We start from the raw sequence: 27725 nt of genomic DNA, 5'->3' as shown, positions 1-27725 counted from the left end.
TCAGGCAGTTTCTCACGCCAGCTCATGCAAGCCCCCAAGGCTATAGTTGCTGATAACAATTATCACCATTTTGCAGATAAGCAACTTTGGAGCAGAAAGGTTACAGGATACACCCAAGGTCATACAGCTGCTGAGTGATGGAGTTGGGATCTGAACCCAGTTCTCAGCACGGGCACACTCCCTCATCATGGGAGCAGGCACCGCCCCCCGCCCCTCCCCCCCCCCCCCCCCCCCGCCAGTGCATCATCCCCCAGCACAAGGTGTGTGGCTCCCTTTCTTCTGCCTCTTGAAACTCTGTCCATCTAGCCCATCTCATCTTAACTCTCTTGATACACAACTTCTGCCCCAAGCCTATCCATGTAGGAATCAAGGAGAAAAAAAAAAAAGAAAGAAACAAAAACATTTTCTCCACCACGTCTTTCATAAGGTCCTCATTCAGTCCTCAGAAAGTCCCAGTCATCTCCCTGTTGGCCAAGACATTGAACATCCTGCTTCAGTAGGGCAAAGAGGAGAAAGGGAACCTCTTCTTTATTGAATTCCTGCTATACGCCTGGCTTTGTGCTGGTGGCTCTACCACATTGTCTCATTTTATCCTCACAACCACTCCATGAGGTGGGCACTTAGGCCACTTTACAGATGAGAAAACTGAGGCTCTGAGAGGTTGAGTGACCTGTGGAAGGTCACCCAACTTGGAAGTGATGAGACTGGGATTGGAGCTCCAGTGCCCACTATGTCTCCATTAAACTAGCTCTGCCCCAGGGCCCCACACAATCCCAGACACACTGAATTCAGAATTAATCTTCTGTGTCAAGGTACAGGGCAGGAGGGCAGCAGAGGATGCCACTGACCTCATAAAGGCTGGGCCTTTTGGGGCAGAGGCTCCACGATTACCACTGACAAAGCTACCCCAGGATCTATTCATTGTACTGCAGTACTAGAGAGAGTTCTTGGATTTCCATCCAGAGGAGGAGTGGTGTAGCCCCTGGGAGTTGTAAATAAACCTCACACTCTCCACGCAGAGTCATGGACCATCTTCTTGGGGTGCCAGCAGCTCACGCTTCATCCCCTCAATATACCCCCGCTGTTCTGCATGTGTGTTTATCTATTTGGCCCTCTCTGCTCCCCAACAGTGAGCTCCTAAGGCCAGGAGGAGGTGGTGTACATAGTGGCTTATATGTCATTATGTCATCCTGCCTGGATGTGAAGCCTCCACGTGACTTCAATCTTCCAAGAACAGTGGAACAAGCCTCCTTCTCAAGTCAAAAAAAACACTTGGATTTTAACCCAAACTTTGTCACTTATTAGCTGTGTGACCTTAGGCAAGTCACTTCACCTCTCACTGCTTATTTCCTGCTTGGTGTACTTCACTCTCTACCACTGCAGGGTTACCATGAAACTAAGAGAGGAAGTCATGAAGGATGAGTAAATACTGGAGCAGATTATGTCCGAGCCTTACGTTAAGTCTTATTTACGTGTTATAACCAATTCTCAACTCGTTCAATAATTAAGTAAAAATTACATCGTCACGCTTGGGCCAGACAGTGAAGGACAGACATCAGCGCCCTCTACAGGTCAGAGTGGCAATGGCAGCAGTGACCTGTGACATCTTTGAAGCGGGGGATAATTCTTTGGGGGAACAGAAGTCTTGCATCCACAGCCCTCTTTCTCCCCTTCTCCAATTAGTGACCCTCCTAGCTTAGGAGGATCAAGTTAAGGGGGGTCCCAGGATGACTTACAGGCTCTCCTCCAGTCTTCTGTTTCTAATGCCTACCTCTAAGGCAGTGGTTCTCAGCTGGGTGAGATTTTGTCCTCCGGGGACTGCTGGCAGTGTCTGGAGGCGTTTTGGGTCCTCACAACTGGGAGGACACTACTGGCATCTAGTGAGCAGAGGGCTGGAATGGTACTAAACGTCCCACAATACACAGGACAGGCCCACGCAACAAAGAATCATCCGGCCCAGAATGTTACTAGTGCCAAGGTTGAAAACCCCGCTATAAGGCACTAGGGAGCTGTGTCACTCTGGAAGCTCTGTTTATTCTACTGGAATCCTAGAGAAATCCGTTCAGTTCCCATCCTGAGAAGGAATAGCTTAGGCTCCAGGCATCGGAACTAAATCTTAATGCTCCCCAGGCAGGGCTGGGGACCATCTTCTTGGGATCACAAGGGCACTCCCTTCATCTCCCCACAATAGCTCCCACTGCACTTTCTCCTGGCGACTGCCTCCCATGTGACATTCAGAGACACCCCCAGCAAGGCAGCCCCATGCAGCAGCACTGAGCTTCTGGAAGAGCAAAACCAATCACTCAGGGCATGAAGTATTTCTTTTTACCTCTGCAGTCCTAGGTGTGGATGGACACACTGATGGACACAGTCCTTCAGTAGTGATTCCAGGATGATTGATTATTGGTTGACTGTTTTGTTTGGGATGGACGGAGGCACCTTGTCTTGCTTACAGTTTCTCAGCATTTATATGTCATGTACTCATCCTTTTATCTTTTTAAGAATCTGCTCGGTATGGGGTCCAATGTTAAGTGTTAGAAATGAAATATTCGCCTAACATTCTTTGTCATGCTTAGGAGACAGGTCCACTGTGCTGTCACAGTTGGGAAGGAAGCAGGCTCTAGAGACACATGGACACTCGCTGGGTTCGAATCCCAGCTATGCTGCCTTCTTGCTGTATGATGCTGGGAAAGCTACTCAACCTCTCTTAGCTTCAGTTTTCTCATCCTTAAAAATTGCAATGATGCCTCGTTCTCAGACTTGTTAGAAGCACTAAACGTCTAAATGGTCATGACAGAACAGATTTTAAGTCTCCTGGTTTCCATCTTTATATCCTAGCTCTTCTAATATTTTTAGCTGTGTCACCTTGAGCATATTAAGTTCTAGGATTCTCAATTTCATCCTCTGTAAAGTAGAAATAATAACCCACCATGTACAAAGTTGATGTGAAGATTAAGGGAGATGATGCCTGGAAACCAGTTAGCGGGTTACTGCTGGCATGTCGTTAGTACTCAATAGACGTAACCATTATAATCATTACTATCTGTTACTATTATATTGCCTGCAGTAATCAGAGCTCAAATAGCTGTTTTCATCCACATTATTATTTAGATCTATTTCAGTTTCTTAAATAGCTGTGGATGGCTGAGAGGCATGCATACCTACCTCCTCTTTGTGCCAAGACTGCAGACTGATGAACTGCAGGAGGGGAAAACAACGCAGGCAGATGGGTCCTCCATGGGGGCAGGTTTCTCATAATCCCACCTGCACACATGCAGTGATAAACTGAACGCTCTCCCAAGCTTTCTTCATCCATGTGATAATTTCTTTAAAACCTGCGTGGAATCCCAAGCAATGAAAACTGATGAGCCTAATTATAGACTCCACATCGTACAGAGGCCTGTCTGCTGTGTTTCCTACAGATGCTCTGGGTTGAGTCAAGTTCTGTTCAGAGTGCTCAATTATGGAACATCCAGAGGCGAACAGACCTAGTCTGTCAAATCCATGGGGGCCAAGATGCTGTATCATTTGGTTTTGCAGTTCCTGCAGTGCCCAGAACTCTTCTATCTTTGATGATAGAAGAGTCCAAAAAATAGTGTAATAAGTGGCTTCTGGGACCTGTATTGGTGAGACTATTGACTCATTCACTTGGAAACATGGCTGATTCGAGATTGTGGAACTTTTTTAAAAATTATTTTCTTCCACATACAGATGGCCAATAGGCAGATGAAAAGATGCTCAACATCACTAATATTAGAGAGGTGCAAATCAAAACTACAGTGACCTCACACCAGTCAGAATGGCCATCATTAAGAAGTCTACAAGTAACAAATGCTGGAGAGGGTGTGGAGAAAAGGGAACCCTCCTACACTGCTGGTGGGAATGCAAATTGCTGCATCCACTATGGAGAACAGTATGGAGGTTCCTTAAAAAACTGAAAATAGGGTTATCAAATGATCCAGCAATCCCACCCCTAGGAATATATCTGGACAAAACTATAATTAGAAAAGATACATGCACCCCAATGTTCACTGCAGCACTATATACAATAGCCAAGTCACGAAACAATTCAGTTGTCCATTGACAGATGAATGGATAAAGAAGATGTGGTGTATACATACATATACAGCAACATGGATGGACCTAGAGATTATCATACTAAGTAAAGTAAGTCAGAAAGAGAAATACCGTATGATATCCCTTATATGTGGAATCTAAAATATGACACAAATGAACTTATCTATGAAACAGAAACAGAATCACAGACATAGAGAACAGACTTGTGGTTGCCAAGGGCGTGGCAGGGGAGGGATAAATTAGAAGTTTGGGATTAACAGATACACCCTACTATATATAAAACAGATAAACAGCAAGGACCTACAGTATAGCACAGGGAACTATATTCAATACCCTGTAATAAACCATAATGGAAAAGAATATGAAAAAGTATATATATACATACATATATATATATAACTGAATCACTGCTGTACACTGGAAACTAACACAATGTGGTAAATCTACTATACTTCAATAAAAAATAAATTAAGAAGAAGAAAAGCACTAAAACCATTAAATTTTTTTCCAATAGTAAAAATGTCATATTCAATGGAGACATTTAAAAATATATCCCTTCAAAGAAAAAAGAATAAAGGCAGAAAAAACCATCTATATCCCATCACCCAACAATAACCCTTGAATATATTTTGTGGGGTTTTTTCCCACAAAATTTTCTTTTTGTGCATTTGGGGGTTTGTTTTGATTTTCTTTTGTTCGGGGGTTTGACATTTTTTAGAAGTTATAATCACATAGTAAAAAATTTTTCAGACTGCTTTCTTTTCCCCTCTGATAGACTCTTTCAGCATTTTTAACTCTCATGGTCACATAGTATTCCAACAAATGAGTAGATCAGGGTTTACTCAACTGTTCCCCTGCTCCTGGACATCTAGATTATTTTTTATTTTTATTGTTGTAGCTGCAATGAACATTTTGGATATAAAGCTTTTTCTCTTGTTATTCCAAATGTAGCATTATTTCCTTAGGATATATTCTCAAAAGTGGAATTGCTAGGTCAGAGCATTTTAAAGACATTACAAGGTGTTTTAAAGACCGTGTAAAGAGTGCAAGCATTCCCTACACTGCGTGGTGTGGATGTGACTTCAGTTTTGTATTAGTGCGGGTGAATTGCCACCCACCTCTCCAACTTCTACCAAACTCTTTGTCTGCTATGGGGACCTTCCCAGATCCACCCTCCCCTATGACTCCAGAGGGGTCTGACTGTTGTGCAAAAGCTGTTCCTCGGGGATCAGTGTGACCACCCTGTGAACCGGAGTGGCCCGTCCACCCTGTCCCCGACGTGTGGCCCTATCAGCTGAGGCAGTGGGCCCCTGAGCAGGAAAGGAAAGTGGCTGGAAGACAAAACCTCCCTCAACCGTTGAATTTTTTACCCTGTGTATTGAGCCTGTGTGTTTTTCCATCTCGTCGCCGTGGCAACACAACCTCAAGGCTAATAGATACTCCTTGGTGCTTAGAGGGAAAAACTCAGCTGACAGACAAGCGAGGAAGATGCAGGAAGGAAAAGGTTAGCCTCCATGCCCCTCTGTGCCTTGGCAAACGGGCAGAGATAATTAAGAACTTGACTTTAGAATCACACAGATGCCGACAGAAGGGAGGTTCCAGACCTAGCAAAGTCACCTGTTCGCAATGCTAATTAAAATGGACGAAGATATAACAAATTACCTCAGATCTCCTCTCTGCTTGATGGAGAATCTTTCAAAACATAGATCTTTTTAGAGGACCTTTCTCCCCTTTGGGGAATCACATGGCTTTCAAACAGCCTGAAATGATCTCAAAGGCCAGGTGGGATGGGCAGCCTACTGAGATATCCCACCATCAAATTTGTCAGTTCCACCTCACAGCCCCCCTAATTCCCATTTCTCCTCGTCCCCTGCCCCACCTGCCGGCATCCCTCTCAGGCCATCTTCTCAAGACACACCTCCGATCAGGTCCAAGTGAAGATGTCTCCAAGCCCCACCTCCAGCCCCCAGCTGGCACAGCTCAGCACAGTGTCCCCTCACTAACTCTCAGGTCCCTGTGTGAGTCATCCTTCCCCTTTCAGGACTCTGTACATGCATTTTCTCTTCCTGGAAAAGGCCTCCCACCCCTAAAAGCCCTGAGCAAATGCCATTTTTCTCTAAACTGAGTCATTTCCTGCCCCTGGGCTTGCACACCTCCTGATTCGTACCTAGAATACAGCTCTTCCCACGCTCTCCTGGACGGAGTGCATGGACGGTGTCCCCACCTCGGCGGCCTGAGGGCTTGTCTGGGGAAGGGGCCGTGTGCGATCATCTCCCTGAATGCTGCCTGGCCTGTGGTAGGCGTTCAATATTGGAATTTATTACCCTTGCAAAGCTGGGTGACTTGCTGAAAAGGATACATTATTCTATCTGGGGAAATGGGGTAAGACCTTGACCTTCTCCAGCACCAAGCTTCTAAGGAGCCCAAACCCCTCATTTATAACATCAGTATCCAACGTATACAGTTGACCATTTGGGTGCTGAAATTGTTGTTATAGTTATTGTTTGGGGGAACAAAGTCAAAGTTCATATTTTATAACCTTTTTGGGAAATCTCAAACACATTCAAAAGTAGCAAATACTGACCCACCTCCCACCCCCACCAGCCATGTACCATCAAGGCAGCCTCCACAGTGATGAACATTTGGCCGATTTGTTTCCTCTGGTGCCTCCCCTCCTCCATTATTTTTCTGGAGTATTTTAAGGCAAATCCCAGACATGATGTCATTTCACCTGCTAATATTTCATAAGCAGTCTAGGTGAAAATCCTAGCTCTTCTACCTCCTGTGTCTGTGATCTTGGGCAGATTGACCATCCCGATCCTTGCATTCTATATATGTAAAATGAGAATAATTACGGCACATCCATCATAGGGTTATAATGAGGAGCAAACGGACTATTCCGCAAAACACACTTGACACTCGGCATCTGTCCAGCTTGTGTGCTAAGTGGTCAGTGTTAGCCATTTAAATCACTATTATTATCATTATCCTTACTGAATTTATAGCACAGTCCCAAGCATTTGGGACATGAAAGACATACAGCTGTATCGATCACTAATCATAGCTCTGGCAGTAGAAGGAGAGCAGATTGGAGAAACTGGGGCCTCAGAGACCAAATAGGAGGCTGGAAAAATCATCCTGGAGCGAGGTGATGGGGCCTTGAGCTAGACAGTGATGGAGAGTGGAGATAGGACACACAGAGATGAGAACAAAGACCTCTGACTGACTAGCTGCAGCAGGGGAGGTGCTTGCTGCAATTAAAGGTCAAGTTTAGATTTTGATGGCCTGGAGAGAGTAAGTTAAGGGAGAGGAAGAAGGTGTGAAATAATGAGTTTCCTCTTAGAGGCTTTGTCCTTGCAGTACTGATGTGACATCCTTTAATGGGGCAACCTCTGACGGGGCTTCCTCTGATGGGACAAGCTCTGATGGGGCTTCCTCTGATGGGACAAGCTCTGATGGGACAAGCTCTGATGGGGCTTCCTCTGATGGGACAAGCTCTGATGGGGCTTCCTCTGATGGGACAAGCTCTGATACGACAAGCTCTGATGGGGCTTCCTCTGATGGGACAAGCTCTGATGGGACAAGCTCTGATGGAGCGTCCTCTGATGGGACAAGCTCTGATGGGGCTTCCTCTGATGGGACATCCTGGAAAAGACACTTGGCACATGAGACCACGGATTATGACAGCACATGGCTTCTCCTGCATAGCTGGTGGTTCCTTTTACTTCGGAGTTATTTACACCTCCCTGTGAAAGGCTCCAGACGCCCCGCCCTGATGAGCTTCCTTCCACTCCTGCTCTGTAACCTCCCTTCACTATTGCGATGATCAAAGTGGAGTTGGTGCTTTACCCACCATTGCTTTTAAAACTTACTCTGCATGAACACATGCTCACTGTGGACATTTTAAAAAACACAGACAATAGGATGTCACATATGTGGAATCTAAACTGTCAAACTCACAGAAGCAGAGAGTAGAAGGGTGGTTACCAGGGGCTGGGGGGAGGGGGAATGGGATGTGGCAGTCAAAGGGAACAAAGTTTTATGTAAGATAAGTAAGTTCTGGAGATCTGCTATACAGCATAGTACCCACAGCTGACAATACTGTATTGTGTACTTAACATTTGCTAAGAGGGTAGAGCTTATGTTAAGTGTTCTTACCTCAAAATAGTAACTATAGTAAAAAGGGTGAGAGAAAACTTTGGGAGGTGATGGGTATGTTTATGGCCTTGATGGCGGTGATGGTTTCATGGGTGTACGCTTATCCCCAAACTCATTCAGCTGTAACCATTAATTACATACAGCTTTTTATATACCAATTATACCTTAATAAAGTGGTTTTAAAACTAAATAAACAGAAAAAACACAAAAAGTATAATGGAGAAAATGAAAACTAGCCTTACCACAGATATACCCAGGGTAGTTGGGTTGATACAAGCTCTTGTTTATTCTTTATATTAATATATATTCTACAGAGGTGTGATCACACTGAATATAAAATTACTTTCTCTCCTTATCACATCGGTAAGAAATGGGATGAGGTGACCTTTCAGGGATATCCTGCAATTCCCTCAACCATCCTACTCCTGATGGACACGTTTTTGTTTTTGTTTTAGATTTTTGTTTTTAATTTATTTTTGGCTGAGTTGGGTCTTCGTTGCTGCGCGCGGGCTTTCTCTCTAGTTGCGGCAAGCGGGGGATACTCTTTGTTGCCGTGTGCAGGCTTCTCACTCCGGTGGCTTCTCTTGTGGCGGAGCACGGGCTCTAGGCGCACGGGCTTCAGTAGCTGTGGCACACGGGCTTAGTTGCTCCGCGGCATGTGGGATCTTCCCAGACCAGGGCTCGAACCTGTGTCCCCTGCACTGGCAGGCAGATTCTTAACCACTGCGCCACCAGGGAAGCCCTCCCTGATGGACATGTTTTGCTCCAACTTTTTCCTTTTAAATATCAAATAAGAAATATTAACTATTCAATTAGTGAATGGTTTACCCATAAAGCTTTATTCAGTTTCCTTAATTTTGCTCCTTTTAAAAGGCCGCTGCTACCAATAAAAATAAGGAAAGAATCAATTATTTAGTCTCCCTTTCTTATATGAGATGTTTACCACTCGTAATCAACTAATAGATGAAGGGATGTATCTCTTTTAAAAATTATGGCAGCTAATAAATGAACAGAGTGTTAGAATCAGAATATCACCGTTTCACAACCCCAAATAAATTAATGGGTCTAGGCATTGATTATCAGGAAAAGAGGGTCAACCAGCCATTGTGTGTCTCCCAGAGGACACAACAGTACCTACAGTCTTAGTTTGATCAAACCTCCTACCAACTTGGAGGAAATACAGATCACAGGGGCCATGCTGGACAATACCAGCTATCTGCAATCCACAGAATCCAGACAGTGCGAAGGAAACCACCACCAAACAACCTGGGCTCTTCACCTTGCAAGGAACAGCACCAAAAAACAGAAGAAATAGATTTAAAAGGACTTGTCCATTTTTTAAATGGGCAAGATAAAACTATGGTGCCTAGGGTAGTACAGTCAGGCGAAAAACTAAAAGAAACACAAGGAAGTGATCACTCTGAAAGTCGGGATACAAGTGGTAATAGTTGGAGGAGGGGAGGAAGTTGAGGTTGGCACAGAATACATGGTGGGGGGAGGCTTTGAGGATGTCCAACAAAGTTCTATTTCTTGACCTGAGCGCTTACAAACTATATATTTGTTTTGTGTGGCTGTGTGTGTTTTATTTCATAATCAAAATAGTTTAATAAGAAAAAAAAGTTAAAGGTGTACTACCTGTCTCGGTTAAATAGTGCCCCTCCCAATTCATGTCCTTCCCCGAACCTTGGAATGTGAGTGTATTTGGAAATAGCGTCACTGCAGATGTATTTCAACATTACAACGTTGCAGAGAGTTAAATTCTTATGAAGGCATACTGGAATAGGATAAGCCCTCAGTCCAGTATGATTGGTGTCCGTGTAAGAAAAGAAGAGACACAGAAACACAGGGAAGAATGGCACATGAAGACAGAGGCAGAGATTGGAGTGCTGTGATTACAAACCAAGGACACCAAGCACTGCCAACAACCCGCAGAAGCTAGGAGAGAAGCATGGAGAAGATTGTTCCTCAGAGCCTTTGGTAGGAACCCATCCTTCTGACACCTTGACTTGGGACATTTAGCCTCCAGAACTGTGCAAGAATAAACTTCTATTATTTGAAGTCATCTGGCTGGTTGTCCTTTGTTACTGCAGCCCTAGGAAACCAATACAATACCCAAACATTACCATGCGTTCATAATTTTTAAAAAAATGCAAACAGTGATTAGTTTTGCTGTAGACCGGGTGTGATTTTTCAAGGTAGGATTTCCAGGTTCTTGTCCATATGCAAACTGTTATTTACTTGGTTGTAGTGATAGCGAGATACAGTTTAATCTCTGGGCTCTCTCTTCACCTGACAGGTTTGCGATTTAATTTAAGGATACGCATCACCACCAGCCATTGGGTCACACTACATCCTGACGTTTCCTTTGCCAAAATGAAACCAGCCTTCCACTGCATTTCCAGCATGTAACTCTGCTTCTAATTTTTTCTGCTCACATCACAATCAGATCAGGTTCATTGCACCGTGGGCCATGGGTCGCCTGAGTAACACGCTGATTCGCACTTCTGCACACACATCCTATGACCCCACTTCCACAGAGATCTTCCCCTCGAACCACAAGCAGATGAAACTCCATGAGCAACACGGACTCAAGGAAAAAAGGGAGAATATTTATATGTATACCTGATTGACAAACTCCCACTCGCCTCACAGGGCTGGTGCAAGGAAAGGAGATCAAGCACAGAAGTGCTTTGCTCGGTGACAGCACCTGCTAAGCATTCGTCATATGTCAGCTGCTGTGATGTGAATGAGCACTGCCCCCCCCACCCCATGGTCGTGCCATCTCTGCCTCGTCCTTTACATTTACCTGATTTTTAGATTCAGCTCTTTTCTTGAGACACTAACCTTCTCCTAATATAACCTACGGGCAGGTGGTGACTCTTAAATCACTACGGCCCAAAACATATAGCCCTCCCCTTCCTTCCTGTGTAAGTGCGGGGGGATCCACAAGAAACCCCCCTTCCAAGTGGTGGAGAACCAGCTTCTTACAAGAGCTTTTTGTTTGCAAATGCCTCTTACACATTCACTCTTTTATTTCACTCGTTACTTTAGAGCAACCCACAGTCCCCAAACAACTTGTCCCAGGCATACCTGCCTCGGTTGGCCACCTCTAATTTTGCACCCTGGGTACCCCAGCACTCATCTAAATGACAGCCACGTCTAGATGACATAGTCAATGCTATCTCAATTCCCTTAGGTACTGAAATGCCCCCAAACACCTGCAAACAAGCCCTTTCCCTTAAAGCCTACGGAAGGGGCCTTCTAAACTGTACTTTCCTACATGTTAGCAGGTCTGGCTGTCACCCCTCTGAAAAGATGAGACCTTTCAAGGTTTTGAAAGGTCTTTGGCCTCCTTACAGTTCTAACCCTTTTCCATAATTCTCACATTTGACTGTTCCAGGGGAAAACTTTCAGGTGCCATGGAATGGAATCATTATCCACCTGGGAATGAATAAAACCAGTACTCTCTGGAAGCAAAGGGGTTACATCATTAGTAAGGAACTAGAGTCCTCCAAGCAGAAATAAGAGCTTCTCTAACTGGTTGGAGGATTTTGCTAAAGGATTTGAAGCAAGAACCAGTTGAAACTACATTTTGTCAGTTCTGCCATTGTCACGTGGGATTTCAGGAGTGGGAGGAGCTCGTTATGATGTAACCCATTCCCAGCAGACTTGAGGATCTTAAGTAATTCAAGAGCATTTTCAAAGCATAGTCGCCAGCATCACCCTCAGGGCTCTGGTGGCCATCAGTGACTCATTCTCTGCATAAGTAATACTTCCTTAGACTATTTCTATGTCTTTCTCTTTGGCTGAGTGACAAACTTCTCCCTGACCCTCAAGTCTCAGTCTAATAGTACCTTTCTGCCAAGAGTTTTCCCCGGGTTTTCATCCTTCTCCCAACTCTAATTGCTTCCTCTTCTACGCCCATCACACTTCAAACATCTCTCTTACAGATTGTACAACAGATATTTTTCCGCAGGGGACAGGAACCATCTCATGCATATTTTTTCCTCCTCCCCGGACCTCACTTATGTGTTGGAATAAGCATCCACAAGTGTCCACTTCAATTCTACTCCACCATCCAAATTCGACACTGGGGAACATTGTTAAATAAGATCAAACAAATGTTGGAGGCAATTCACTAGATTTTTGTCATCTTTTGCTTTAGTTTGGAATACAGCTGGGCAAGAATATATAGTTTGGCTTGATTATGGACTGTAGATTTCTGCACAACAGCTCTGGCTTTAACTCAATGTTTATTTCATTTGAACTCCTAATGACCATGATACATATGTGGTCATCAGTGTCAGGGCCATCCAAGTTCCCAGGGAAAAAGTACCAGTTACTTCATCCCAATCCTACTGTCTTGCTTTTTTGCCTTCCCTCTTCCTCATTCTCGGAACATTCTTTACCTCTTCTAAGCCGGTACCCCTACCAGTGGCCCCTTAAAAAATCCTCTAGGATCATCTACATTGGCCATTCTGTGGTGCCAGAACTGGGATGGGGCAAGAGAGATGACTAGGGTGCAAAATTTAAGGAGGCGCTCACTCTCAGGTGCTGAACCACCACTCGAATGACCCTGGGAGTGAGCGCCTCCTTAAATGCCCCACCCTTCCCCACGCCCTGCATTATTGCAAAGACCCACTTGCAACTAATCCAAAAAGTTGTGTTTGAATCTTTTCTCTGCCTTCCCAGTGGATCAATCCATGGCCCCTGACATTTTATTTTTTCAGTCACTCTTCCACGTAGGTCAAAATCTCGGGGCTCACTCTCTTTAGACTCTCACAGCTACCTGACAGAACACAAATTCCAGATTTCAAGTCTACCTGCAATGAACGTGTTACTTTTCAATACCCACTTTGGGCTTTAAGCAATCATCAATCCCTCCCAAAGATGGACGTCCTTAATATGAGTCATCTTCCAGAGAAGAGTTTGGTAGATGTTTCTTAATTAGAGTATTATTCAGTTCTTTTTCAAAGCTTTTACTTTATCATCTAATAGGCACAGTGATCCGTGGGATAATGCATCTTAATTTTTTTCCTCTTTTAGATGGCTAGGCTTATTATTAGTCACAGCACAAGCCAAATGGTTTGGTTATTAAGTGGTATCATTTGTACCCTAATGAATTTACGCCTTTCACACCACTGAAAAAGAAATGGAATATCGTGAAACGTTAAATGAAACCCCAAACAAAGACGGAGCAATGTTAACCCTCATTGCTCAAGTGTGAAGGAACTGACCACTCAGAAGGTGACTGGATAGTATAGATTTGTAGGATCTGCTGTGGGCAACCGCACCCCTGCAGACTCCTTGGAATGTAGTACCATCGGCCCCAGGCAACCTTCCCAGCATCTTGTCCCAGGTTCACTTTTATTCTCTGTCCTCATGCCCTCTGGCATCTTTGCAGTCTCTGCTTTCATACTCAGCTCCCTCTGCTTCAAATGGCCCTCTCTCCCTTCTTTTCCTAGTTATGTTCTACTCATCCTTTAAAATCCAGCTCAATTATCACTTCTTTAGAGGAGTTTTTCTTGATCTTCCCAACCAGGTCAATTCCCCTATCCACGTTCTCATAACACCATCTTGGAATTATCCAACGGCAATCTTACATTCATCTGAGTCACTTTGATTGTTTAAGTCTGTGTCTCTGTAAGACCGTAAGTTTTATGAACGCAGAGGATCTTGTAGGTGTTTGCTCACCATCATCTTCCCAGACTTCCAGAAAACCACCTCTCCTAGATCCACTGCAGAAAGAAATAAGAATGACCACAACTAGTGTTCCTCTGTGAACATGGTCTGAGCCAGTCACATTTTCCCCAGGGGTCATGCTTGAACACCAACTTAAATGCTACTGGACTTGGTTGAACCACCAACCAATGGTACAAGATCAACTCTGATGGGTTGCGGTCCATTGGGGCGAAATAAACAAATCAGAAACACATTTTTTAGACTGTGAAACTCTTTATGATGGATTAGCCTATTTAATAAGGGAAACTGTGATTCCCTCAGGGCAGAGAGAGCATGTCTGTTTCAATCATTACTCCACACACAACTCCTAGAAAAGGGCTTTGGCACTGCTGGATAAGTGACAGAATGAATGGATGGACAGAAGCGTTATCATCATTTAAGATATTAAGAAGATGAGGGGCAAAGAGGTGAAGTGACTTGCTGGAATGACATTAGTGAGCCTAGGGATGTTCCCACTGCCTCTTGCCCCCATCCGCTTGGGATGGTTTATCAAGGCAGCCTCCCAGGGACAAGAAGAGTCAGAAAAGACTGAGATGGCCTCTGTGCTCAGGATCTTGGCCTCTTGAAGTGTTTGAATGACATGACTCAAATTTCCTCCCGCTGTCTGGATGGGAAACCAGCTCCAGAAGAGATGGACTGACTGTGGCCAGAATCCCTAGCCCTGGGAAATCCAGCCTCTGGCCAGCCACGCAGCTGGCACTGGCGTCTCAGACTGGGTGTGGGGGACCATGACCCTGTTTATGAACAGACTCCACTGGGCCATCCAGGCAGCACCAAGCAGGCCACCAAGATACAGCTACCTGGGCCAGGGGCACTGGGACCAGGGATACACCCGACAGAAACCTCTGGGCATGGCTCAGCCAAGTGAGTCTCACTCTCCCCTCAAATCAACTTCCTCGTTCATTCATTCATTCATTCCGGAGGCTGTCATATGCCAAACACGCCTTTGCGCTGGGGTCCCTGAGATTGGTGCCATTTTCCTGCCGTCTATGGCTGCACTCTCCAACACGGCAGACCTGAGCGTTTGAAGTGTGGCTGGTCTCAACTGAGACACGCTCGAAGTGTAAAATACATCACGGATTCCAAAACCTTAGTACCAAAAAAGGAATATAAAATATTTCATTCATACTTTTTATTGTATTGAGCATATACTGAAATGATGATATTTGGGATAGATCTGGTTAAAGAAAATATGTTTTTAAAATGGATCTCAGCAGCTTCTTTTTACACTTCTTACTGTGACTAATTAGAGAAATGTTAGTTCCATTCATGGTTCACTTCATATTTCTATTGGACAGCAACGTACAGGAGAGGCTGATGGGCAAGTTCTAAGCTGGGGGTGAGGGTGACGTTACTAGCCGGTCCAGGTGCCGGGGGAGCCCAAAGGACACTTAGCCCAGACTGTGAGGGGCGGGGGTGGGCGGTGAGAGCAGCTTCCTAGAAGAGTTCACATCTAAATCAACAGACAAATCTGAGTTAGTTCCAGGACCAGGGCACTGTGGGAAGGAACTGGGTTTCTACATCAGCACAAAGCTGAGAAGTCCAGATGTGTCTCCAGTGATGGGAGTGAGGGGGGTAGACAAGGGGAAGAGGAAGCAACAAAGCCAGAAAGGGCAACAGACATCAGCTCCCAGAAACCGAGTCCAGGGCTGTCGGGCAGAATTATAATGCGAGCCACACGCAAAGCTTTAAATTTTGTAGTAGCCACAGGCAGAAAAGTAGAAACAGGTGAAATTAATTTTAATTATATGTTTTCTTTAACCCAGGATATTAAAAAGGCTATTGTTTCAATATTTAATCAATGTCAAGGAGAGAGTTTGCATTCTTTTTCATTATGATTGTCTTTGAAGTGTGCTGTGTATTTCACACTCCCAGCACACCCCAGTTTGGACCAGCCACAGTTCAAGTGCTCAGTGCCACACGCGGCTAGTGGCGACTGTATTAGGCAATGCCACGTCCACTAGACTTTTCTCTTGAATGCAATGGGGAGAGGTTCTAAGCAGAGGAGTGCCGTGGACAAATCTCCCTGGCAGCCGTAAGGGAGACCAGTAGCTTTCTGGAGGCTGTCACCACCATCTTCTGTACCCTGTCACCTACCCAGGCGCCTCAGTTCATAAACTGATAACTTGGGAGCAAAATCTCTCTTTGCAGACTTTACCCTTTGACGATGTTATTGGAGGGAAGTTTTGGGATGCAGACAGCAGAGCCCCATCTTGGGTTTTTCCAGAGTCCTGAAAAGGGCAACTTTCCCTCTCTCAATTCCTACGTGGTTCCCACACCATTCAGAGGGCGACCTGCGACAGATTCCTGCGATTTTTCATCCTTGGGTTTCTCCTCTGTTGAAACTCTGATGCCTATACTCACCTAAGAGTATAGGTGCAGATAAAATGAAGCAAGATATGTAAAATGCCTCACGCTGTGCTTCATAAAGAATTGATCAAAAAATGGTAGTTTCTTTCCCTCTGAGAGTTGTCATAAAAGACTCTTCACATCCCCAAGAGCAGCCCAAGAGGATGTAAACTCAAACAGCATGACTGGGGATCAGACTCCTAATCCTTTCTCCAACCCCCATATAAGGAACTTCAAGGAGTCAGTCCCTTTCAGAAAGCAATGTCCCAAAAATATGCAGGTTACAGACTGCCCAGCTGGGAACTTTTTTCTAGCATCTTAGTCAGCTTTAACTGGTAAGAAAACAGCTTTTCGGTTTCCCTGGGCTCTACCTTATTGGAGAAGCAGTTTAAAAACTGTTCCTAATCTCCAAGGAGTTTCCAGGTGCTTAATGACTTGCCAGGGTAATAAACAACTGAATTCTGGGAAACCATTATGTGAGAATCAAAGGAAGCAGCATGATCGGGGCAGAACTGGGAAAAAGCATTGGTTTTTGAAGTCTGCCAAATCTGAGTGTGAAGCACATTTCTGTTGCCAATAATCATGTAGTCTTTGGACAAATTGCTTATGTCTTTGAGAACTCAGGTACTTATCTGTAAAATGGGTATAATATGTATCTTGCAAGATAAGAATTATACATTCAAGGTAACAATGTATTAATTATCTATCACTGCATGACAAATTGTCCCTAAGACTTACTGGCTTAAACCAATTTATAATCTCAGTTTCTGTGGGTGAGGAATGTGGGTAGGGCTTAGCTGGGTCCTTTGGCTCAGGGTCTTTCCCAAGGCTGCAATCAAGGTGTCAGCCCAGGCTGTGATATCATTTCAAGACTCAACTGAGTAAGGATCTGCTTCCAAGCTCTCTCGTTGGCTGTTGGCAGGATCCAGGGCCTCATAGGCTTTTGAACTGACAGTGTCAGTTTCTCACTGGCTGTTGGCTGGAGTTCTCCCTCCATTCCTTGCCATGTGGGCTTCTCCATAGGGCAGCACACAACATGGCCATTTGTGTCATCAGAACAAGAAGGCAAGCATAGCACAGGGAGATCAGCTCGGTGCTTTGTGACCACCTAGAGGGGTGGGATAGGGAGGGTGGAAGGGAGACGCAAGAGGGAAGAGCTATGGAGACATATGTATATGTATAACTGATTCACTTTGTTATAAAGCAGAAACTAACACACCATTGTAAAGCAATTATACTCCAGTAAAGATGTTAAAAAAATAAAATAAATAAAAACACGTCAGCCTTTAAAAAAAAAAGAAAAAGAAGGCAAGAAGAGTCAGAGGAAGAGAGAGACTGGAAGACAGAAGTCACAGTCTTTTATTTTTAACTGGTAAGAAATTGATTTTTTGTTGATGGCCGTTCTTACCGGTGTGAGGTGATACCTCATTGTAGGTTAGTTTTGTTTGGTTTTTCTTTTTATTTATTTATTTATTTATAGTTTTGGCTGTGTTGGGTCTTCGTTGCTGCGCACAGGCTTTCTCTAGTTGCGGCGAGCGGGGGATACTCTTTGTCGTGGTGCTCGGGCTTCTCATTGCGGTGGCTTCTCTTGTTGCGAAGCATGGGCTCTCGGCGCGTAGGCTTCAGTAGTTGTGACACATGGGCTCAACAGTTGTGGCTCGCGGGCTCTAGAGCGCAGGCTCAGTAGTTGTGGTGCACGGGCTTAGTTGCTCCGTGGCATGTGGGATCTTCCCGGACCAGGGCTCGAACCCGAGTCCCCTGCACTGGCAGGTGGATTCTTAACCACTGTGCCACCAGGGAAGTCCCCTCATTGTAGTTTTGATTTGCATTTCTCTAATGATTAGTGATGTTGAGCATTCTTTCATGTGTTTGTTGGAAACCTGTATATATTCTTTGGAGAAATGTCTATTTAGGTCTTCTGCCCATTTCTGGATTGGGTTGTTTGTATTTTTGATATTGAGCTGCATGAGCTGCTTGTATATTTTGGAGATTAATCCTTTGTCAGTTGCTTCGTTTGCAAATATTTTCTCCCATTGTGAGGGTTGTCTTTTCATCTTGGAATGACATTTTGTCACTTTTGCTGTACTCGGTTGGTTACAAGCAAGTAGCTGGGTCCAGCTCACATTTAAGTGGAGGGGACTACACAGGACTGTGAGTCCCAGGAGGTGGTTGGGAGCTGTTTTAGAAGCTGTCTGTCACGATATTTAAAGATTCTCAGTAAATAGTAGCTGCTGTTAAGACTGAATACAAAAGCATTTGGAAAGCATCATTCATCACAGAAATAGGAGAAATCTCCTGGATTATGTATTAGGGTGAGGAAATTCAACAATCACATGACACTGTCAGTCTTTTTAAAAGAGGTTGATTCTAACCAATGCTCGCTTATCCAAAGACTGCATTTAAAGATACATTTAGGGACCTCCCAGGTGGTGCAGTGGTTAAGACTCCGCGTTCCCAATGCAGGGGGCCCAGGTTCATTCCCTGGTCGGGGAACTAGATCCCACATGCTTGCAGCAACTAAAAGAGTTCATATGCCGCAACTAAGGAGCCCACGTGCTGCAACTAAGGAGCCCGCCTGCCACAACTAAGACCCAGCGCAACCAAATAAAGAATACATATTTTTAAAAATTAAAAAAATAAAGATACATTTAATTTATATCAAACAGCGGTTTGATAATGTGTTACCAGATAACAAAGTTTGGACATTAGAATTAAAAAGCACCCATTCCCCCTACATAATGTTTTATCATATATCCAAATCCCTTTCTAGTTATTTTAGAATGCCCGTGTTTTTATGGGGATGTAAATAAAAATACGCACCTCGATTTTCTCATTTCACAATATTATAAAGACATTTAATCCTGCTGTACATTCTTTATAATTAGCACTTTAACAGCTACAAAACATTTCCATTCAGTAGATAAATGTCAGAGCCATGGTTTACTTAACCATTCCCTTATTCTGTGACATGTAAGTTGCTTCAAGGTTTTGCCATTGAAAACAATCGAGTATCTTTTGCGTGGTAAGTTTTTTCCCCATCATTTGAATTGTGTCTTTAGGATAAAGTCCCAGAAAAGCAATTCGAATACGCACATTTTAATGGCTCCGTCAAGTTTTTATTCAAATGGGAAAATGGCTTTGGTTTTTATATAGCAAACACTGCTCCATCAGCCCCAGACTGAGTTCCTCAAAGGCAGACACCCTAGCTTACTTTAAAAAAAAATTTTTTTTAAACCATAGCATCTATAATTCGACTGTACTTCAATAAAAAATAAATTAAAAAAAAAGCAATCTGACTCTGTAAAAGATGACACAACTAAATCTACCTGCATAACAATAATTGAATGGGAGAAACTTGCCAACTAAAAGAAAATACTTTCAGATATAGTTAAAAAAAACTAAATGGACTTCCCTGGTGGTGCAGTGGTTAAGAATCTGCCTGCCAATGCAGGGGACACAGGTTCGAGCCCTGGTCCAGGAAGATCCCACATGCCACAGAGCAGCTAAGCCCGTGCACCACAACTACTGAAGCCCGCACACCTAGAGCCCATGCTCCGCAACAAGAGAAGCCACCACAGTGAGAAGCCCGCGCACTGCAATGAAGAGTAGCCCCTGGTCGCTGCAACTAGAGAAAGCCCACGTGCAGCAACAAAGACCCAACGCAGCCATAAGTAAATAAATAAATTTATATATTAAAAAAACTAAATGAAAACATATGCTATCAATAAAAGATATGCCTAAAATAAACCATAGCATCTAGCCTATAAGCAACATGTAGTGAACATTTGTGCACTGAATGAATGCATGAACAAAAATACTTAAAAATCCGAGACTTAAAGAAAAATATTTCAACTAGATCTATCGCATTTTTTAAAATCAAGAGATGTTGCATTTCCATTTAGATTTCACTAAGAGATGTGGAGGACTTACCCATGCCAAGTCCTGGCATTCTGTTGCCCTTCCCTTATTTTATTTTATCCTCACAGCACCCCCTAGAGTTCATTTTCCATACAGCAACAGAATGAAAGGCTCAAAGGCTACATCAGATTACATCACACACCTGCTTTTTTCAGAGGGTCCCAGGAGGCGTCTATGTATTGATATTTGTCTGACAAGCTCCCATCACTTGAAAAGAAACAGAAGGTCCTCTTCACTGGGGAGAATACTAGTTCTGGGGAAACCTCTGCTTAGGTGGAAACAAAAGTTCCACTCAATAACCAGGAACCATGGGAATTTTCCTGAATGTAGTTCAGCCTCGGTGATGGGTCATTTTAGCCAAACTACGAATCAGAGTTATATAACACTTAGGTAAGCAGGGTGAAAATGACCCTTGAATAATAATTTAATTGGTCAAAATTTACTCTGGCTAATGTTCCTGGCCCCTGGGCAACGTGTTAACTCTTGGAATTCTATAGGACCCTCCTCCCCCAGCCTTTTTTTTTTTTTTAAGAAATGTTCATCTTTTTATTTCCGGAGCTATCACTCTCATTTTTTAGACTCAGGAAACCGAGTCGCTTGCAGACAGTTTGAGTGACAACCAGAATTTATTTGCACGCGCTTTCGGAAACCATTGCTAGTTTAGCTGCTAAACTTGAACCGCAGCGGCCCCTGGTGGACAGAGGGTGGTTTGGCTTTTCCAGGCCCTCTTGCCACCTGGGCGACATCTCATCTAACTGGCGCTTTCTCTCCCTGTCTCTCAGGTGAAGGAGGCCATGCAGCGGATCCACGACCGAGGGAACATTGGAAAGTTAATTCTGGATGTAGAAAAGACCCCGACTCCGCTGGTGAGTCAAAAGCAGAGGCATCCGCTCAGTTCAACACCAGAAGGTTTATCTGGTGTAGGCACAGGTGGGATGGAGGGAAGTACAGGAAGCCCTCTGCTGGGCTGGGGCTGGTGGGGGGAGACCAGAGGTAATGAAACGAATGTGCAAGTGAGGGATTAGTCACAAATGGGATGAACGCTAATAAAGAAAGGAAAACGCTTTGGTGAGAACGTTTCAGGAGCAATCTGAGGTCAGGAGAGGACAAGACCACACCCGTGTCTATTACACCTGCTCACTCTTGGCTGCACAAGCGGGAGAAATTCCTGGTAAAATTTAATAAATTCACATTCAATACCCAACAGCATGATGCCACCTGCCTCCGAAATGCCTCCTGATGGGCCCATGGCTTTTGTTTTCTCTTTTTTTTTTTTTTTTTTTTTTTATTTTTATTTATTTATTTATTTTTAAAACATCTTTATTGGAGCATAATTGCTTTACAATGGTATGTTAGTTTCAGCTTCACAACAAAATGAATCAGTTATATATATACATATGTTCCCATATCTCTTCCCGCTTGCGTCACCCTCCCTCCCACCCTCCCTATCCCACCCCTCCAGGCGGTCACACAGCACCGAGCTGATCTCCCTGTGCTATGCGGCTGCTTCCCACTAGCTATCTACCTTACGTTTGGTAGTGTATACATGTCCATGCCTCTTTATTGCTTTGTCACCGTTTACCCTTCCCCCTCCCCATAGCCTCAAGTCCATTCTCTAGTAAGTCTGTGTCTTTATTCCTGTTTCACCCCTAGGTTTTTCATGACATTTTTTTTTCTTAAATTCCATATATATGTGTTAGCATACGGTATTTGTCTCTCTCTTTCTGACTTACTTCACTCTGTATGACAGACTCTAGGTCTATCCACCTCATTACAAATAGCTCATTTTCGTCTCTTTTTATGGCTGAGTAATATTCCATTGTATATATGTGCCACATCTTCTTTATCCATTCATCCGATGATGGACACTTAGGTTGTTTCCATCTCTGGGCTATTGTAAATAGAGCTGCAATGAACATTTTGGTACATGACTCTTTTTGAGTTATGGTTTTCTCAGGGTATATGCCCAGTAGTGGGATTGCTGGGTCATATGGTAGTTCTATTTGTAGCTTTTTAAGGAACCTCCATACTGTTCTCCACAGTGGCTGTATCAATTTACATTCCCACCAACAGTGTAAGAGTGTTCCCTTTTGTCCACACCCTCTCCAGCATTTATTGTTTCTAGATTTTTTGATGATGGCCATTCTGACTGGTGTGAGATGATATCTCATTGTAGTTTTGATTTGCATTTCTCTAATGATTAGTGATGTTGAGCATTCTTTCATGTGTTTGTTGGCAGTCTGTATATCTTCTTTGGAGAAATGTCTATTTAGGTCTTCTGCCCATTTTTGGATTGGGTTGTTTGTTTTGTTTTCTCTTACCAGGACAATACCCTTACACGCAGGGACCCCACCAGGAGTGAAGCATGTCACACTCACATCCCAGACACTCTTGCAAGGGTCCCTTGAGGGGCTCTGCGGTGTGGCGGTCAACACAGAGACTGCCACCAGACTGCACAGATCCAGAGGTGGGGCAGGTGGACAACCATCAACAAGCCATACGCAGAAATGGGACACTGCAGCTCTGGATCGGGCCACAAAGAAGGGCTCGCAGGAGGGGGTCTGTTCCCGTTAGGAAAGTCTGGGAAGGCTTCCCTGAGGAAGCGGGCTGAGCACAAGAGGAAAAGCAGGCATTGAGTAGGCAGGCGGTGGAGGGACGGCGCTGCATGTGCTGTGGCCGAGAGGGAAGTCCAGCTCCAGATCAGCCATGTGGTGCGGGCGGGGGGACTGAGATTCAGGAGATGATTCCTGTTTGTAAGAATAAGTGGGGAGAGCAGAGGTTCAGGGGTCAAGGGAAATTACCTAGCTCAGGTCTAGGACAAGAAGAGAACTCCGAGGCACCGTTCCTGAAGGGGGCTGTAAATGGATAGGACTAGGATGTTCTGAGCATCTGTCGTGTGCTCAGCAATTTGCCAGATGCTTCAAGTACATCATTTCCCTTTGTTTCACTTGGCTCCCATGACAACTTTATAAGGCAGGTGGGTTTATCCTCGTCCTAACGGTGGAGGAAATGGAGGCTCAGAGAGGTGTGACAAGTGTGCCAGGTACTAGCAATGACAAGAAGGTAGGTGGGTAGGTAGATAGATGGTAGATGGATGGATGGATGGATGGATGGACAGGACCAGAAAGAGTCCACATCTTCACAGAAAGGACGTTCCCATGGGGGAATATAGACAACAAAGTGGATAAACCCACATTTGTTACTAGTGTGCTTCTGGCTCCTAGGAAGTGACAGCATCAGGCTTTGAACCCTGGCCGGTCGGCGCAGTGGACGCTGTCAATGCCCACCCATGCCCCCGGCACTCATGGTTCCCCTGCACGCCGGTGCTGTCCTCCTGCTGGCCGCCACCCCTCTCTGCCTGAGCGCGTCCTCTGGCCATGGCAGAGGCTTGGGTTATGCACAAAATCAGCACTCCCTGGCTTCTCCCCTGCTCATGTGTCCCCCACTGTCCCCCAGTGGTCCCCAGCAGGACTGAGCCCAGTTGCCCATGGCAGGACCTATTAACATATCCCGTGCCAGCTTCCTTGCCTTTTCTGTCTCCTTTCCTCACTCTGACCTGCGCTTCCTGGGATCATCTCCCAAGCTCTGGAATCATCTCCCCAATTCCAAATACTTGCAGTCAAATGCTTTCTCAGAGCCTGCGTCTTAGGGTGCCCAACACAAGTCACCTGGTACCACACTGCCTTCCTGAGGAATCAGTTGACCCTAGCGCTCAGCCCTCAGAGAAATCTTTCTCAAGGGCCTTCATCAGATGCTTGAAGAAGGCAGGAGACAGACTGCAGAACCCTCTAAGAAGTCCTCTGCTGCATTACAGATGGCCAATGACAGCACAGAGACCAGCGAGGCGGGCGAAGAGGAGGAGGACCACGAGGGTGACAGTGAGAACAAGGAGAGGACGCCCTTCATCCAGTAACCTGGGGCCCGGGCAGGAGGGCGTGAGGATGCTCTGGAGAAAGAGGACCCGGCTGAGAAATCTCTTCTGCGCCCCAGTGAACAAATGCTGTAGTCCAGTGTGTGCTGTGTCTGTCTGCTGTCAGCTGAGCTAAAAAGCTGTTGATCACTGTTGTTTTTGAAATTAAGTGCCAATCCCATTCCATGCAGTATTATGTCCTTCCCCCATCTGTGTGTTACACTCTCCCCACTCCCCTGTTTCAAAACCATCCATCTTTGGGTCCTTCTCGACAGATCTAGAACAGCCTTGCAAATTGATACAAGTCCACAGGTCCATTGCTTAAGAGACCAGACATGGGCAAAGACAAGTTTGGATTGAAAGGTGTTATCACAGAGCACTGTCCTAGAATTCTTCAGGCCAATGACACCTTTTGCTGCCAGCCACCCATGCTTCTGCAAAGAGCGCTTGCCAATTTGGCTGGCGGAAAGAGGGTAGGCCAGGAGAGGTTTTCACAAGCCCGTAAGTTTAGGATCTCTCCAAGTTGTACTGTCCTACTTCCCACTGAAGAGGCAACCTCCTTACATTCATTCAGGTGTTTCACGGTCAAAAGGTTAAACCAACCTCCCCTCACCCTCTGATGCTTGATTCCTTCACCGGTTCTTAACCATAAACACAGGGAGATAGATGTGGATATTTCAGGATAGAAGATGGGTCAACAGCCAAAGTATGAGGACCAGCCACAGAGGTCCCTCCTCTGAAACCATATCTCATGAGCAAAATCCTCTCCCCGCCACATATATTTAATTTTAAGAAAACTCACCAGGTGTGGGACTATTTCAAAGTCATTACTGAGACTCGCCTATGTTTGCACACTTGCCATTGGCATTACCGATTCTGCTCTTTTCATTTCCTGGTACTGAATAGCAGCCTTTACCTTGGATCCCCCAAGAAAGATCTCCTTTGTAGACCATATTTGGGGGGAAAAAATCAATGAGTATCTTTCTTCTTGCCAAAGCGTGTTCCAACGTGTCACAAACTAACGATACAAAACTCGATGTTTAGTACCTGATGCCAAATATGTGTTCCTCTCCTCTGAAATATAAAATTATGGTGCACACTCTTTGCAAGGCCCTGCTTTCTGGAAATCCGGTACCAAATTCCTTGATCGCACAACCCTGATTAATTTCCCAGCTCCCAGACTCCTAAGGAAACCCCCCCCCCGGCCCCACCGCACTTGACCCAGCTTGAGGTGAACAGTCCCTCTGGAGGGACAAGAGGCCCAGTGTCTCCAAGGGGGGGTGGGCTCCTCACCACGTCTCCCAGTCCTGTTGGCCCAGAGGGTGGACTCCACCACTCATAGACCAAACCGGAGACACAAGGAGCCCGCGGTGTTAGCAGCCCAACTCACTTGCGTTCTGGAAGACTTCCGAGGGCTCCTGCATTGCCCGACCTCTCCACCAATGAGCCTTAGGGTACACCCCACACTTCCCCCAAGATGGCAATGAATGCATTTCAGCAACTACCTGTTTTATTCCCTAAGTCCATTGGTAACAAATGTCACCTCATTAGTCATGTTCTTTTTTTCCTATCCTGAGCTCGTGATGATGACTTATTTATGCCAAATATTCACCTGAAGGAAGTGTCTCCTCACTGTGAATGCACACGTAAGCTATGAAGATGAGAGAGGGCGGCGCCACCTCATGAGCCCAGGGATGACAGCATCTCAAAAGAACACACCAACATCAACTTCTCTTCTCTGGGTCACTTAGAAAGATAACGTAGAGGTTGTATCCCCCCAACATGTTTGCTAAATGCAGTACTATTGGTCATGTTTTTCCCATAACCAAGCCCTCAATGAGGTCTTAAGAGGAGCCGTTACCCAAGTGACATTGCTGGTGAGCTGGCCAAAGATGGCATTTTTTAGGGCTGGAGGAGCAGAGACCCACTGGCCATACCAGGCCTCTTATTTGCCAGGGGAGACGGAACTCTCCATTCAGAATCCAAACGGCCTTTGTTATGTCCAGAGGATTAGCATGAAAAGACATTCTTCCCCAAATCTGTTTTTTCAACTATAAGGTTTAGACAATAATCACAAATTATGCTGGTTAGTTAAAGAAAACCCTTTTGTCTCCTTGGTATACAGAATGAGAAGAGAAAACTAGTGTTTGACCAATAAGACCAACTTATGCCATGAAGAATAGGGAAAAAAATTAAAGTATCAAAATTAACCGTTTAACACACTCTCGTTCAAAGCATCTTGTTTGCTGTCACTTGACTGTTTTTCTGAAGGAAGTACACAGAATGTCTCAGGTTGCCTTAAAGGAACTGTGAAGGCTTCTCAGTAATTTACGTTTGATCGGAGGGAACTGAAACATTGTCTAACGTATTTGTGGCTTTAGAGCTTCTGTTATATTGTGCCTACAAAGCAAATTATGTTTACATAAAAAAATATGAATAAAGTATTCAGCATAGCATAACCTCGCCTGGCATGTGTTACTCCACATACATAGTTGTTGCAAAAATGGCCCCACTATTAAAACGCAAGGCATGGGTGAATGAAAAAGAAAATATAAAAAACATGTCATAGAAGAATCTTCAGATGAGAAACTAAAGGCTATATATAGAAAACAGGAGTCAAGATGAAATAAGCCTTTAAAAATACATTCGGCTTCCCTCAAGCAAGAAAATAAGACACCACTAAATAAAAGAACTATTAAAGGCATCATGTAATAATAGTAATGATAACAAGAATAACAATAATTATAATAGTATTTATGATACCTACTATATGCTATTAAAAGATATATATGTGTATATATGTGTGTGTGTGTGTGTGTGTGTGTGTGTTTATATGTATACTCTCTTACCCTCCCGACAGCCCTGAGAGGTGGGGTTTACCATTACGCCCATCTTATAGGTGAAAAAACTGAAGACTGAGGTTATGCACTAAGACCACACAGCTGGGAAGTGACGGAGCCAGGATCTGGAGCCAAGGTAGAATCCACGCTCTTAACCACCCCACCATGCTTCTTGGCTTAAATAAGGGTACAATGCAACGCATTTCAATGACCATCCCTTCTCACTAGAAACGGTTCAGGGATTCCCTTTCCTCTGATTTCAAGGATATGTTTATCCATTTGTTTTGCTTTGTAGCAAATAATATGCACACCAAGAAGCATTTTTTTGTCTGGCCCTCGATCCAAGTGTTCAGTGAAGTGCTGATTTCAAAACTCACACACCTCAACCATTTTCATTTTCATGATCTAACATCCTCAAGGTTATCAAAGAGATGCACAAAAGTGAATATCCAAGGGGAAAGATTTCATGAAGGAGGAATTCATGATTAGGGAGGCTTGGCTGTATTTACTATATTTCTCAGCAGGAAGCCAAAAAAATTAGAGCTAGGTCCCATGTCAATAAAACACCACATACATAAACCTGAATTTACAAGGTAGAACAGTTAGTCACCTTGTCAGTGAAATTCTTACAAGATCACTGTGCAAAGGATTTTCTCATTATGTTCTCATTTAATGCTCATGTACTCCATATAAGGCCCATGGCCTCACATAGCCAGTGGTGGTGTGCTGTC

At 44.5% G+C, this 27725-nt stretch overlaps 1 protein-coding gene across 1 annotated transcript in view; it reads left to right on the top strand.

Moving 5' to 3' along the window:
• LOC132596387 (synaptic vesicle membrane protein VAT-1 homolog-like) overlaps positions 1–26950 on the top strand; it is a 125815-nt gene extending 98865 nt beyond the window's left edge. Inside the window, exons 7-8 of the mRNA XM_060293416.1 lie at positions 21027–21110; positions 24059–26950. Of these exons, the coding sequence (XP_060149399.1) occupies positions 21027–21110; positions 24059–24157 (183 nt within the window). The 3' untranslated portion in view covers positions 24158–26950. The remainder of the gene's footprint in view (positions 1–21026; positions 21111–24058) is intronic.
• The last annotated feature ends 775 nt before the right edge of the window (positions 26951–27725 follow it).

The sequence above is a fragment of the Globicephala melas genome, unplaced genomic scaffold (genome assembly GCF_963455315.2).
Source record: "Globicephala melas unplaced genomic scaffold, mGloMel1.2 SCAFFOLD_253, whole genome shotgun sequence".
Taxonomy (NCBI): Eukaryota; Metazoa; Chordata; class Mammalia; order Artiodactyla; family Delphinidae; genus Globicephala; species Globicephala melas.
The sequence above is the reverse complement of the archived record's forward strand: the minus strand, read 5'-3'. Positions and strand labels throughout refer to the sequence as shown.